Source organism: Sceloporus occidentalis, unplaced genomic scaffold (assembly GCF_023333645.1).
Source record: "Sceloporus occidentalis isolate IW3139 unplaced genomic scaffold, rSceOcc1.0.p SCAF_70, whole genome shotgun sequence".
Taxonomy (NCBI): Eukaryota; Metazoa; Chordata; class Lepidosauria; order Squamata; family Phrynosomatidae; genus Sceloporus; species Sceloporus occidentalis.
This window is the reverse complement of record NW_028317050.1, coordinates 3,971,299-3,985,401: the sequence shown is the minus strand read 5'-3', so window position 1 is coordinate 3,985,401 and position 14,103 is coordinate 3,971,299. Positions and strand designations below refer to the sequence as shown.

The window sequence follows — 14,103 nt, the reverse complement described above, 5'->3', positions numbered from 1 at the left end:
TTCCTTTAGACTAAATCTCCTTTCTTCCAGTCTAAATGTGTGACCATGTGTCCTATGCATAGTCCTGTTTATGAATAGATTTCCACACAATAGTTTGTATTGGCCCCAAAATAAAGAATATTACAGAGGAATTTTGGTTTACTATTAGCGTTTACTTTTTAGCATTTTTACTTTTCATTACCCATTATACTAGTTGTTGTAAATAGAGAGGCAACAACAATATGGAATAGGGGGTTATGAATGGGATCTAAAACACTAAAGTACAAAAATATTGCATTACACAGGTTTATAAGGTAACTAGGCCTTCCTACCTTCCATATCAGCAATGATAGCTTCATACTTGTTACGAAGTTTGCTTAGGCTCTTTACTTTCTCCTCTTCTTCAGTCATAGCAGATGTAAATTCAGCAATACGATCTTCAAACATCTTCCTTTCCTGAGAGGATTAAAGACACATGACAAAATCCAGTTTCTCTATAATGGTATTCTTCAGATTACAGTTTCATGAGGTATATACATTTTAAGTATTCTAACATTTTATAGTAGATTAAATCCCTACTTAGTGGCTATTTATTTGTAGCTATACACACCTTAGTAAGCTTGGCATTCTGATCCTCAAGTAATAAAATATCCTCTTCCATCTTTTTTAGCTTGCCCTCTGTTGTTACTTTTTCCAGCTGAAGCTTCTGTCGAGCTGTTTCTTCTTCTTCCAGCTGTTCCTCCAAGTTCTGAAATACAGAGAAGATAGTTATATCCAAAGAATTCCTGAAATAAGAAGTGTGCACACAATGTAGTAAAGTAAAGAAAGGTAATTTAAAAGTTCCTAGGAATTCTAATACAAGACTGAAGATGCTGTACCTGCACATGCTGCTGAATTTTTTTCTTCTCATTCTGAAGTTTTAGGTTGCGCTCCTCCTCCTCCTCCACACGAGATTCTAAATCATGCAGAATTTCCTCCAGCTCCTGCTTCTTTGCTGCAAGTCTTGCCCGCATTTCCTCAGCCTCAGCAAACAACTCTGTTTCTGCTTGAAGTTGCTCTGCCAAAATGGTCTTTTCTTCGAATAACTACATAAATAGATTTACTTTATGTTGATGTCAATGGAAAATGGTACAGTTCTCTTTTTGTAAAACATAAGAAAAAGTGATGGATGGAAAATTGGTAGAACAGTTTTAGTCCTCTCAATTGGTTTAAGGGGTTATGGGGTTACATTTCTGGAATGTTTTGTATATCATAACAGCTCTACTAGGACTTGGTATATAGTGATTCTACGAGCATAAGAAGCCAAGGTAGGAGTGTGATGGATCCTACCTTTAGACTGTAAGCTTGTTCAACCCCTTAATGACAAGACTATTTCTTACTCGTAGTACACTTTGGGACAAAGGCTCTTTTAACATTTTTCAGTGTTGCTGTTTAGCTGTAATTTTCTTCTTTCTCATGTTTTTGTGCACCCACAGGGCTTTCTTTAGATACCATTATTTTTATCATATCATCTAATTTACTATAAAAAAAAAAAAAATACGGTGATTTTTTTTCTGCAAGTTATTGGGCGATAATTACAAGTAGCAGTTTGCTATTTCAAAACCATTTTCCCCCCGAATCTGGTAATTCTGCCTCATGTGGTATTTGGGACATCTTTGAAGCTGGCCAATGCAATTTCCCCATCAAACCATATATTTTTGAAGACTAGACACCCCAGGGTATTTCAAATGCTAGTATTTTAACTCTTTCCATGCACTAATTCTACCACCAGTCTTTGTCAAACTTTGTGGTAGTCATTTTTTCCCCCCCCCCCCACACCCATTTTACTTCATATATGAATGAACAGGTCTTGGTATATGTAACTGTCGCACAACATCTCCTGAGTAAAGTGATACCACCCATGCATGGGTTTTGGGGGGAAATGGCCGCATTTGGGGCATGTGCATTATTCAATGTTGGACCTAGACATTTGGTGATCCTGTGCCCATTGCTTATTTGGGCCTGGCCAATTCCATGTGCCCAATGAAACCATATATTTTTAAAAACTAGACACCCAAGGGTATTTTAAATGCTGGTATTTTAACTCTTTCCATGCACACATTTTAAACACTAGCCTTTGTCAAAGTTTGCAGTATTTTTTGTGTGTATTTTTCCCACGCATGGTATCAAAGGAGACAGACAGGAACGTCAATACAAGCCAGGGTAAAAGCCAAATCATGGGAGATATATTAAAGCACAGCCAAAATGCACAAGGCACTATCACAGGCACTGATCTAGTATAACAGCCAGGTTTAAACAGTCATTCTAAATTGAATGTCCCGCCCAGGATGAAAAGGAGGCTTGGAATGCATAAGTGAGCAGTCCCTGTAGAGGCTGTACGGATCTTGGAGGATGCGCGATTCCGCACAGCCGACTTTAGCCACACGGGGGCGTGCGCGCCTGACAGAGCCAGAGACAATGGGGTCGGCATCGCAGAATCCTGCCGGCAGCTGCTGGCATTGAGGGACTTCGGAGGAACGGCAGTTCGGGCGGACGGGAGGAAAGTACCTCGTAGTTACAATATGTCACTACCACACAACACATATGTGTTCAGCAACATCTCCTGAGTACAGGGATACCACTCATTAAAAATAATTTATATATATATATATATATATATATATATATATACACACCATATTTGCTCGATTCTAAGACGTTTTTTTCAAACAGAGGTCTCACTACAAGACTAAGATCCAGATCCCCCGCAGCGCTGCAGGGGACCTGGATCCTCCTCCCTGGCAGCCGGTGGAGGTCTGTGCAATACATGCAGATAACCTCCGCTGCTGCCAGCACTTCTGTCTGGGCTTCTATGATGGAGCGCCGGCGTCACATGACCTTCCGGTGCTCATTCATAGAAGCCCCGGCGGAAGTACCGGCAGCACCAAGGAATCTGCAGCGCAAGGAGAATTCTAGAGAAGCACTGGTAAGTCGGGGGAGGGTAAGAGTGGCATATGGTGGGTATAAGGGCTTTCTGGAGGCAGTGTGGCATATAGGGGGTTAAAAAGAATATCAGGGAGGAAGAGTGGTATATAGGGGATTAAAAGGCATAACAGGGAGGTAGAGAGGCATATAAGGGGTTAAAAGGCATATAGGGGGTTAAAAGGAATATCCGGGAGGATGACTGGCATATAGGGGGCTAAAAGGAATATCAGGGAGGCAGAGTGGCATATAGAGGTGGATAAGGCATATCTGGGGGGCAGAGTGGCATATAGGGGGTTAAAAGGCATTTCTGGGGGTAGAATGGCATATAGGGGGGGTATAAGGCATTTCTGGGGCAGAGTGGCATATAAGGTGGTATAAGGCATTTATGGGGGGGCAGATTGGCAAATAAAAGGAAATAAAAACAAAAAATGCATTTTTATCAATCATAGTTTTCATTAAATATGAAAAAATAGTTTACATGTGAATTAATATTTACTAGTAAAACTTTTTTCTTATAGGGAGCACACTGTGGGTACAAACTGGATTTAAGATGTCTGACACACACTGGAGGCAGGGCCAGATTAAGAGCATCATAGGCCTGGTGCTGAGGATTTTGGTGGCCATTTTATGGAAATAAATCAAATAGACAGAAGTGATAAGTGGTGTTCCTCAGGGTTCTCTCCTGGGACCCATTTTATTAAACATATATATAAATGACATTGCAATAGGCGTTGAAAGTCATGTTTTCGTGTTTGCAGATGACACTAAACTCTGTAAAGTAATACAATGTGAGCAGGATATTACTTTGCTGCAGAGGGATTTAGATAGGCTGGGGGGCTGGGCTGACAAATGGCAGATGAAATTTAATGTAGATAAATGGAAAGTTATGCACTTCGGGTAAGGAATGCACAAGCAATTTACACCCTAAATGGTAGTGAATTAGGGTTAACAACAAATGAGAAGGATTTGGGAATTGTTATAGACAACAAACTGGGAAACAATGTGCAATGTCAGTCAGCAGTTGGGAAGGCAAGTAAGGTATTGCCATGTATACAAAGGGGCATCAATTCAAGGGATAAAAATATAATTTTGCCCCTTTATAAATCAATGGTAAGACCACACCTTGAATATGCTGTGCAATTTTGGGCACCTATTCTAAAGAAGGATATTATAGCACTAGAAAAAGTGCAGAGGCGGGCTACAAAATTAATAAAAGGAATGGAACACTTTAGTTATGAAGAAAGGTCAATTAATTTAAATCTGTTTAGTTTAGAAAAACTGCGCCCCAGAGGGGATATGATAGCATTATATAAATATATTTGGGGCCAATACAAACCATTGTGTGGAAATCTATTCATAAACAGGACTATGTATAGGACACGTGGTCATGCCTTTATACTGGAAGAAAGGAGATTTAATCTAAGGCTATGTAACTAGTACAGGCTCTGCCCCACCGACACACAAACCAGGACAGGCTTTGCCACACCGACACCCAAACACACACCCCCCCAGGACAGGCTCTGCCGCACTGACACCAAACACTCCAGGACAGGCTCTGCCCCACCGACACCCAAACACACACACCAGGGCAGGCTCTGCCACACCGACACCCAAACACACACACACACACACACCAGGACAGGCTCTGCCACACCGACACCCAAACAAACACACACCAGGACAGGCTCTACCACACGAACACCAAACACACACACCAGGAGAAGCTCTGCCACACCGACACCCAAACACACTCACACACCAGGAGAGGCTCTGCCACACTGACACCAAACATACACACACCAGGACAGGCTCTGCCACATCGACACCCAAAAACACACACCAGGACAAGCTCTGCAACAACGACACCAAAACACACCAGTACAGGCTCTGCTACACCGACACCAAACACACACACCCGGACAGGCTCTGCCACACCAACACCCAAACACACACACCAGGACAGGCTCTGCCACATCGACACCCAGACACACACCAGTACTGGCTCAGCCACACTGACATCCAGACACACACACCAGGACAGGCTTTGCCACACTGACACCCACACACACACACCAGGACAGGCTCTGCCACACCAACACCTGCATCAAGATGGGTTAAGCTATACAAAGCATAAAAATGCTTTCCACACTGGTTTCTTGTTTGTGTGTTTGCCCCCTTGTGTATAGATGCCCCAGACAGGCCCCTCTTTAGTATTTATGTACTCCCCCCACACCCTTGTGTATGGCCCCATGTGTATGTGCTTTTAACCCTCAGCCGCCCCCCTTTTGTATTATTAAATTGTTGCCCCAAGGCAGCTGCCATTGAATATGGGTCCCCTTCCACTGCATTTTTTTTAAATACTTACTTTTTATGCTGGCTTCTCCCCCTGCAGACTGCTCACCTCAGACATGCTCTTCTCCCCGTCACGAGCAACTCTTCTGTGTGAGCCCGCCCCCTTGAGCATCACGTCGCCTCTTCAGAGGGGCGGGACGAAGAGCCTCATTAAGGCACTGGGCGGCATAGTGCCTGCACACCAGCCACTTTAAAATCATTAAGCGGCCAGCGGAGGCAGCCGCAATAGCATCTCTATGTACCGGCTTTCCCAGGGGCCAGCCCGCACGTTGGCCGCTCCTAGTCTACATCGAGGCATTACATCAACACTGTTTGGGTGCAGAAAATGAACGTAGATCGCTTTCTACACCCATTTAAATCCAGGATGGTCCTGGCACGTCTATTGTGAAGTGAATTTTTTGTGCGACGTGCCCAGACAGTCAATTGTCGTCATTGGGTTAAGAGCATGTTTTGGTATTCAGTTATTTCAGGATCTAAACTAGTTTATTGACAAAAGGTATTGTCTGTCAGCTAACAATTTTAGAGCATAAAATCTTTTGTCTTACCTCCCCTAGACCTGACTAAAGTAAATTGAAAAAAACACCACTGTGAATGATAATTAAAACACCTTACAGTTGTATAATCAAAATATATATACAGTAAGATCCCCTCCTGTGTTCAGTAGCAAATACAACACTTTTAGGACAGGCTCATTAGGGTCACATTAGAGACTTGCTCATTATAATAATAATGATGATGGTATAGTTGATGATATGCACCTTACTGTATGTCTTTTTTATTGTTGATATTAGTTTGTTAATTTGCTTTGAGTGTTAAAATGGAAAAACATGAAATTCCACATTTTTTCTGATATGCCCTTACCTGCTGATATTTTTGACCCAGGTCATTTAGTTCCATCTCAGCCTTCACTTGATTTTCTTTAACTTTCTGCAGCTCTACTACTTTTGCCTGCATTACCTCATCTTGACGGGTTACTTGCAGTAATGGCTTGACCTGCAAAGTACAGAGAGACAAAATATAATCTTGTACACAAGTCTTTTAATTAAGGAATCAGGAAGCTTTTTGGTATTAAAATGTTTGTTCTTTAAAGTAATTCTACAAAACTGAAAAGCAGTTTCAAAAAGTGTCTTACCTGCATTGTGCAAGTAAGTTTGGTCTTACTATCAACAACTCTGAGAAGCTGATTTCAGTAGTATGACACTCATATGCAGTCACAATAACTGCTCAGTGATCATTATTTATTATGTGGCAGCTTTGCTACACCCTCCAAAAAGATTACAGATTGTAAACTTTTATTTTATCATTTTTTGACAGTCAAAAACAGGAGAGGAAAGCCAGTGTCTGCCAAGTAAAAATTCTCACAAACTAGACATTTTAAAAATGTTTACAGTTAATATATATATACCGTATTGGCTCGAATATAGGCCGCACTTTTTCCCCCCACTTTAAGTCTTTAAAGTGGGGGTGCGGCCTATATTCGGGGTCTAGCGCCCGACGCCCGGGACATGCAGTCCCGGGCGCCGGGCAGGGTTAGGATACAGATCCCCCGCAGCGGTGCAGGGGACCTGCATCCTACTCCCCGATACGCTTAGACAGCCTCCCCTGCCAGCACTTTCCACGGGGGGGGTGCCGGCACGGGAGGTTGTCTAAGCGCATCGTGCGGATGGTCACCGGCTGCGGAGGTTGTTTACCCGCATCGCCGCAGCCGGTGACCGTCCGCACGATGCGTTTTACCTCTGCCCCCAAGACTTACCAGAGGAGACTCCCGGGTGTCTTGCGGGGCCGGCGGGGGACATCTACGCAATACGCTTATACAACTTCCGGTGCCGGCACATCAGCTGAGTGCCGGCACCGGAAGTTGTGTACGCGTATTGCGTAGATGTCCCCCGCCGGCCCCGCAAGACACCCGGGAGTCTCCTCTGGTAAGTCGGGGGGGGCAGAGTGGCAGCATATCTCGAGGGGGGAGGAGGACAGTGGCAGCATATCTCGGGGGGGGGGACAGTGGCAGCATATCTCGAGGGGGGAGGAGGACAGTGGCAGCATATCTCGGGGGGGGAGACAGAGTGGCAGCATTTTTTTTGGTGCTTTTTTAAAGAAAAAAACTTTTTCTTTAAAAAAGCACCAAACTTTTAGGGTGCGGCCTATATACGGGGGCGGCCTATATCCGAGCCAATACGGTATATATATATATATATAGCCACATACAAAATAGAGCAGTCTACAAAACTCAACCTTAGTAAACAGTCTCCACCACTGCCAGTGTCTCAGTTTCAGGTAAGCTGCACAGTTTCGTTGTACCACCTTAAGTGCACTCATCTGCTGTTGTTTCTTAAAGAATGCCCTGGAATATTAGAACATACATAGACAAAAATAAATAAGATTGCTTTACAAAAAGTAATAGTAATCGTGTAAAATACCAAACCAAATATCCTACCAATATGTCAAACACAAAATCAGAGAGAAAATGTTGTACAAAAATGTTATTGTATCAGAAGAATGTCTTGTAGATCTTCAAAATGTGAAGACATCAAAAACATAACAGAAAGTGCCATACATGCAAATGATAGGAAAGCTACAGCAGTACCACACTTCCTTCTGAGGTGGAGTGCCACGATATGATGCACCATTGTAGCACTAAGCAGAGAGGATACGGGGCATGGCGGTAGGTCATGAGGGCATGGGCGTAGGAACCCCTAAAAATCTGGGGGGGACAGCATTTTCCCCCATCAGATCCCCACTTTCTCACACTATCTACCCCCTCTCCCCCCTCTCACACTTTCTTACTATCTACCCCTCTCCCTACCCCCCCTTCTCACTAGCTACCCTCTCCCTACCCTCCCTTCTCACTAGCTACCCTCTCCCTATCGCCCCCTTCTCACTAGCTACCCTCTCCCTACCACCCCCTTCACACTAGCTACCCTCTCCCTACCCCCCCTTCTTACTAGCTACCCTCTCCCTACCCCCCCTTCTCACTAGCTACCCCAGGGGTGTCCAAGTTTTTTCTGCAGTGGGCCACTTCATCAGAATTGTATACGTGCGCAGGCCGCACTCATTTTTCACTGCGAGAAAATATGTCCTTTAATAAAATATGCAGATTAAAATAAAGTAAATGACACAAAACGTTTACTTTTCCTCTGACTGATTTCTGGGCCTAGAAAGTTTTGTGACTACAAATTCAGGACTCAGGATAATTAAAAATGAAATAGTTCTATTTATTCTAGGGATGCACCAAAATGAAAATTCTGGACCAAAACATTCACGGTTCACTTAGCCAAAACCAAAAATGACCCCCCACCTTTAAAAATAATAATAAAAACTCACATTTTTAATAAAAGTAGGTAACACACCACAATTGGACAAAAAAAAATAGCAATATGACTTGGCATGATAGGAGTGTGATTGCTAACAGCAATCACACTCCTATCATACCCAGGCAGCCAGTACATGCTGGTACAGGGTGGCTGTAAGTGATGTGCAGACCCCATACTGCTGGCAGCATCAATACACAAGGGGGACAGCTAGCTAGGTTTCAGCATGTACTGGCTGACTTGGCATGATAGGAGTGTGATTGCTAACAGCAATCACAGTCCCATCATGCCTAGGTTCCAGCACTTACATATCCAACCAGTAAATGCTGTAACCTAGGCATGATGGGACTGTGATTGCTGTTAGCAATCACACTCCTATCATGCCAAGTCATGCTGGTACAGGGTGGCTGTAAGTGATGTGCAGACCCCATACTGCTGGCAGCATCAATACACAAGAGGGGCAGCTAGCTATGTTTCAGCATGTACTGGCTGACTTGGCATGATAGGAGTGTGATTGCTAACAGCAATCACAGTCCCATCTTGCCTAGGTTCCAGCACTTACACATCCAACCAGTAAATGCTGTAACCTAGGCATGATGGGACTGTGATTGCTGTTAGCAATCACACTCCTATCATGCCAAGTCAGCCAGTACATGCTGGTACACGGTGACTGTAAGTGATGTGCAGACCTCATACTGCTGGCAGCATCAATACACAAGAGGGGCAGCTAGCTATGTTTCAGCATGTACTGGCTGACTTGGCATGATAGGAGTGTGATTGCTAACATCAATCACAGTCCAATCATGCCTAGGTTCCAGCACTTACACATCCATTCTATCACACACACACACTCATTCATTCATATACTCATTCATTCACAGATTCATTCCCTCAATCACGCATACTCATTGAAACACCCTTCCCACCCCCTTACCTGCACTGCAGCTCCTTGATGCCACTCACAGGCTTCAGCAGAGGGCGCGGCCTCCCTCTGCGTTCTCTGGTACTGCACAGAGGAAGCAGGATGTGATGTAATGTCAAGTGAACTCTGCTGGGTTCCGGTTCCTCTGTGCAGTACAGAAGACCCTCCCACAGGTAAGTAGCAGGGCTCGAGGTGCGGACCGCGTAAGAGGTCTCGCGGCCCGCATTTGCGGCGTTTCTATTGGGGGGTTCCTACGGCCCTGGGGGGGATTTCTTAATTATCGGTCCCCGCCGCATGAGTTACTGGGGGGGGATCTGCCCCCCCATCCCCCCGGTTCCTACGCCCATGCATTAGGGGCTGTTTATGTAAATCTCTTCTTTTACATAAACACAGTTTGGACAATTGTTCTTAAGTAATATGTTTTTTCATTTATTTTCTTAAAACCATTGTAGCACCTCATCGTGCTCTTTCCAACTGATCTCGTTATAATCTCGAGATTAAGCCGATTCTACTATATCAAAAACAATGCTCAAAAAATTTTGCACAAATACCTTTTAATAACTTATTTTTCATATTTTTTCTCTGAATTTTCAGATACAGGTTGGAAAAACATGAACATTTTTAAACACAATTAAACGGGGGGTGCGATGACATAGCGAAAGGCCACACGAAGCCGGGGGTGTGGTGATCCGCATGGTACGATAGCAAGTCTCCCTACCATCCGAGAATACGAGCTAAATTTTCCCTTCTGTTCCACGCGCTGCTGCTTAAACTGTGGGTTGAGATACTTATGAAACCGTCTCAGGTTAACCGTGACATCGACCACTCGCCTCGAGAAACATCAGAGGAGGACACTTTCCTCCATTGTTTTTCACCTCGCAGCAATGTGAGGACACGTACATCAGAGAAGGAGATGCAGTTTGGCGCAGCTCTCATAAGACAAGTGATATACCCGATGGGGAATCACAGAAAACATCCTACAAAAAGGTACTCTGGCCAAACTCTGCTTGACAAACACAGATAAGTAGAAATCTTATTTACATTTATTGATTTCTCTTTTCCTCCTAATTTGTCACATATATATGCTATAAGAGGTATGATACATAAAGACTCTCTCTAGTTTTAATTTTTCTGCTATATAATCATTTGCCATAAGAGATGTGATATATATGGACTTCTGAATTTCAGAAAATTAGCATAAGGAAATTCCTAAAGCACAAAGAATGCTATTTTTTCCTTTACTTTTTTACACAAAGATTATTACTTCCCGCCATTAACTAGATCTGAACATATAATACCACTGGGGGATTCCCAGGTGCAAAGCTTTGAAAACGGTGTGCTTGTACCAGCTATAAAATTGCAGAATCAACATTCAGATCATAACAGCAGACACAGGAGAGCTAAAAGGAGAGGACACACATGTATGTAATATGTATATATGTAAATGGTTTTTGTAAGAAATCATTTTTATACTTTTATTTTGTTCTGCACATTTTAGGCCTGAATGCAACTTGAGTGCTAGGAACATATGGTATCAATTAAGTGACGTAGTTTAGAGGGTCTTCTGTGGGATGCCGGTGTATCATATGACTGTTCCAATATGATTCCTTTACGTATACCCTAACCAAATGTAAAGGGGTATAAATTGGCATGACTACAAGGACAAGGTCTCTTTCCATGCTCTCACCTTCATCTCACCAAGATATTTAGCCTACAGTACCTTTTATCAACATTTGTTCCAGCATCGGTATTGTATGAATTGATAATTTGTTATCGAAAAAACCTGATTAAGAAGACATAGAAGCTGTGGTCTTGATTGCTGTTTGATCACTGGAGAAGCTTAGATATTCAAGACAAAGAATATTCTAACAAATTGACGAGCCAGCCAGTCTTTAGTCAGTTTTCTACGGCGAGCCTTTACTGCACGTTTGCAGTTGCAAACTGATCTACGGTAAGTATGGATTTTATTAATACTTTGTCTTCCGCAAGTAAACTTGAATTTACATTTGTTCCTTATACGGCTAGTGATTCAGCTTTATGGCATGATTTATGGCGTCAATGTGAAGATGCAAATAAGAAGATAGACAAAAAGATATTTTCTGTGAATAAGGAGAAACAAAAGTTGAGGAATGTAATGAAAATGATTAAGATTTTTAATACATTACTTGATGGTGGTGTTAATCTAACTAATAATGATGTTAGTCAAAGTAATTCACAGAGTAGTGACATGGTTAAAAATGAGATGCACAATGTGTGTGCAATAGAAAAGGAATGTCCTAAATGTGATTTATTAACTGAAGAGATTTCTGATTTGTCGGATTGCTTAGAAATTAAGAATTTGTTAATTACAAAATTGCAGAAAGATTTGAAACAAGTTTGTGTAATTACAAGGGGAGATAGACAAAGACACATCTTAATTCCAGAAAATGTAGAGGATGAACCAGAGGTCAGTTCAGAACAGGAACTGCAAAGGAAGAAGCTTAGAAATAAAGCAGCAAAATTAAAATTACAAATACAAAGTGAGTTAATGAAATTACTTAAAGAAATACCGCCGTATAATTCTAATTTGGATGCATTTGGTAATGCAGATGTATTTGAATCCAATACAAACAAACATAACTTGTCTAATAAAGAAAAAAATATTTTGTTTAAGATTTGGTTACCTACATACATGAGTAGAAGATTAGTAGCTCCAATAAGTTCTCCTATAGTGGAGAATGATGAAATAATTCATGGAACAGATAAGGATAGACTCCAGCAGTTGATTAAGTTTACAACTGGAAATACCAATCCAACAATTGATATACTAGAAAATCTGAAACCTACAATTTCAGAGGATCCATTTTCTTTCTTGTTAAAATTTGAGCAGGCTTACAGATTCGTTTTTAACATTTCTGATGATGAATGTCCTGTCTCTATGATTCAAGTTTTTGTTAAAAAGTTTAACTACCTGGATCCTACTAGCATAGCAATTGCTTCCGATATGCAAACACTTGAGGATGCTGCTGCATTTATTGATAAAATCAGGAGAGAATGCAGACATGAAGGGGTTAAAATGAATGTGTCTGTAGTTAACATGGTTAATAGCAAGGATATAGGTAGAAAGGAGAGATCACATTTAATTCACCCCCCTTCTCCCCCTCAGGAATTTAAACATACCCAGATGCGGGATCCCAGGGGACACGGGTTTTGGAATAAAGAGTCTTTTCACTGTTTCTATTGCAAGAAACTAGGACATTTTAAAAGACAATGTCGCAAATTTCTCTATAATAAAAAATTAAAAGAACAAAGAAAATCAAATGGATTTGCTTACAGTTCAGATCCAAATGTATATACTAACAGGGCTGTAACACCTCAAAGAGATTTACTTTACACTCCAATGATTAGGCAAATCAGGGAGATTGAAGTTAATAAAGAAAATTTACTGAATACTGGAACTACACAGGAATATGTTTGTTGTAAGTGTTGTGAGAGTTATAATACGTAGATATATGTTGATTCAGTATACACGGAGCTAGTATAGCAATTAACTCTAATTCGTACTGTATCCCTGCACTCTGTCTTCTATGAAGATGTTTTGAATAAGTTAATTTATTTATAACAAAAAATATATGAACAACATCAGATGTGTTATATGTTAAAGTTTTGTGTTTTGTTTGATTCTGTAATGTTATATGTTGTATCTGTTAAACTGCAACTACATAGAGTCCATCATTTGCAGAATTACAAGTTAGGGATATTTCCTTTCTTGCTTCTCAGGTTGATTCAAAACCTTAATTTAGTTCATGAGAACAGGGTTTTGCGTCATGACTAAAAAGGATTACTATGTATTGTATTGATCAAATATGTTTTTCCGTAATCAATTGAGGTATTAATTATTTACTATTGTCCATATTCTTAAATTCATCTCATGATCCAAATTCATGTGTTATCATTTGCTATTTGGTTTTTTGATAAAATGATGCAGTCTTTAATGTTAATCAATTTAAACAATTTCTTAAGAATCATATTAGAACATTACATCATGTTTTATAGTGAGGTGCTACAATAATAAAGGTGTTGTATCAGCTAAGATTTTGATGCTGCATATCTGTTGTGTTTTTTAGGTTTTATATAAGAGTCGAATGGACAATGCAAATCATTAAAAAGTCCATCATGGCAAAGATACCTGACATTCAAGAAGAGATAATGCTTTTTGTTTCTAGCAGTTCTGACGGTGACCATACTGATGATTGACAGTTTTAAGGAAGATCTACAGCGTCAAGAAGATCTAGATTTGACAACCAATTTATAGCAAATTTAACAATACTCAAGGGTTCCCAGACATAATTAAGAAGAAAAGAGAAATTGATGATTTCAATGGTCATGTGTGTTTTGGTGTAATGAAAGGGTACTTATTAGTTTGTAACATTAGAATTAACATTACTAGACAAAGTAATGTGAGGTTAAATGTTATGATAGGGCCTAAACATTTATTTAGTTGGACTAAATTTTGTTTTTTCCACAGATATGTCAGAACCTGAACAGTTAGACTTGTCTGCATGTTTACATTTTGTGTCAAAAATTATTTGTTTGCCT

General features: G+C 41.1%; 1 protein-coding gene across 1 annotated transcript in view; it reads right to left on the bottom strand.

Moving 5' to 3' along the window:
- Positions 1–14,103, bottom strand: part of LOC149286350 (myosin-10-like) — a 222,921-nt gene that overhangs the window by 60,926 nt on the left and 147,892 nt on the right. The window contains exons 20-24 of the mRNA XM_089494253.1: positions 7,528–7,636; positions 6,157–6,288; positions 858–1,064; positions 590–727; positions 312–435 (exon numbers count right to left, since the gene is read on the bottom strand). Coding sequence (XP_089350379.1) covers positions 312–435; positions 590–727; positions 858–1,064; positions 6,157–6,288; positions 7,528–7,636 — 710 coding nt within the window. The remainder of the gene's footprint in view (positions 1–311; positions 436–589; positions 728–857; positions 1,065–6,156; positions 6,289–7,527; positions 7,637–14,103) is intronic.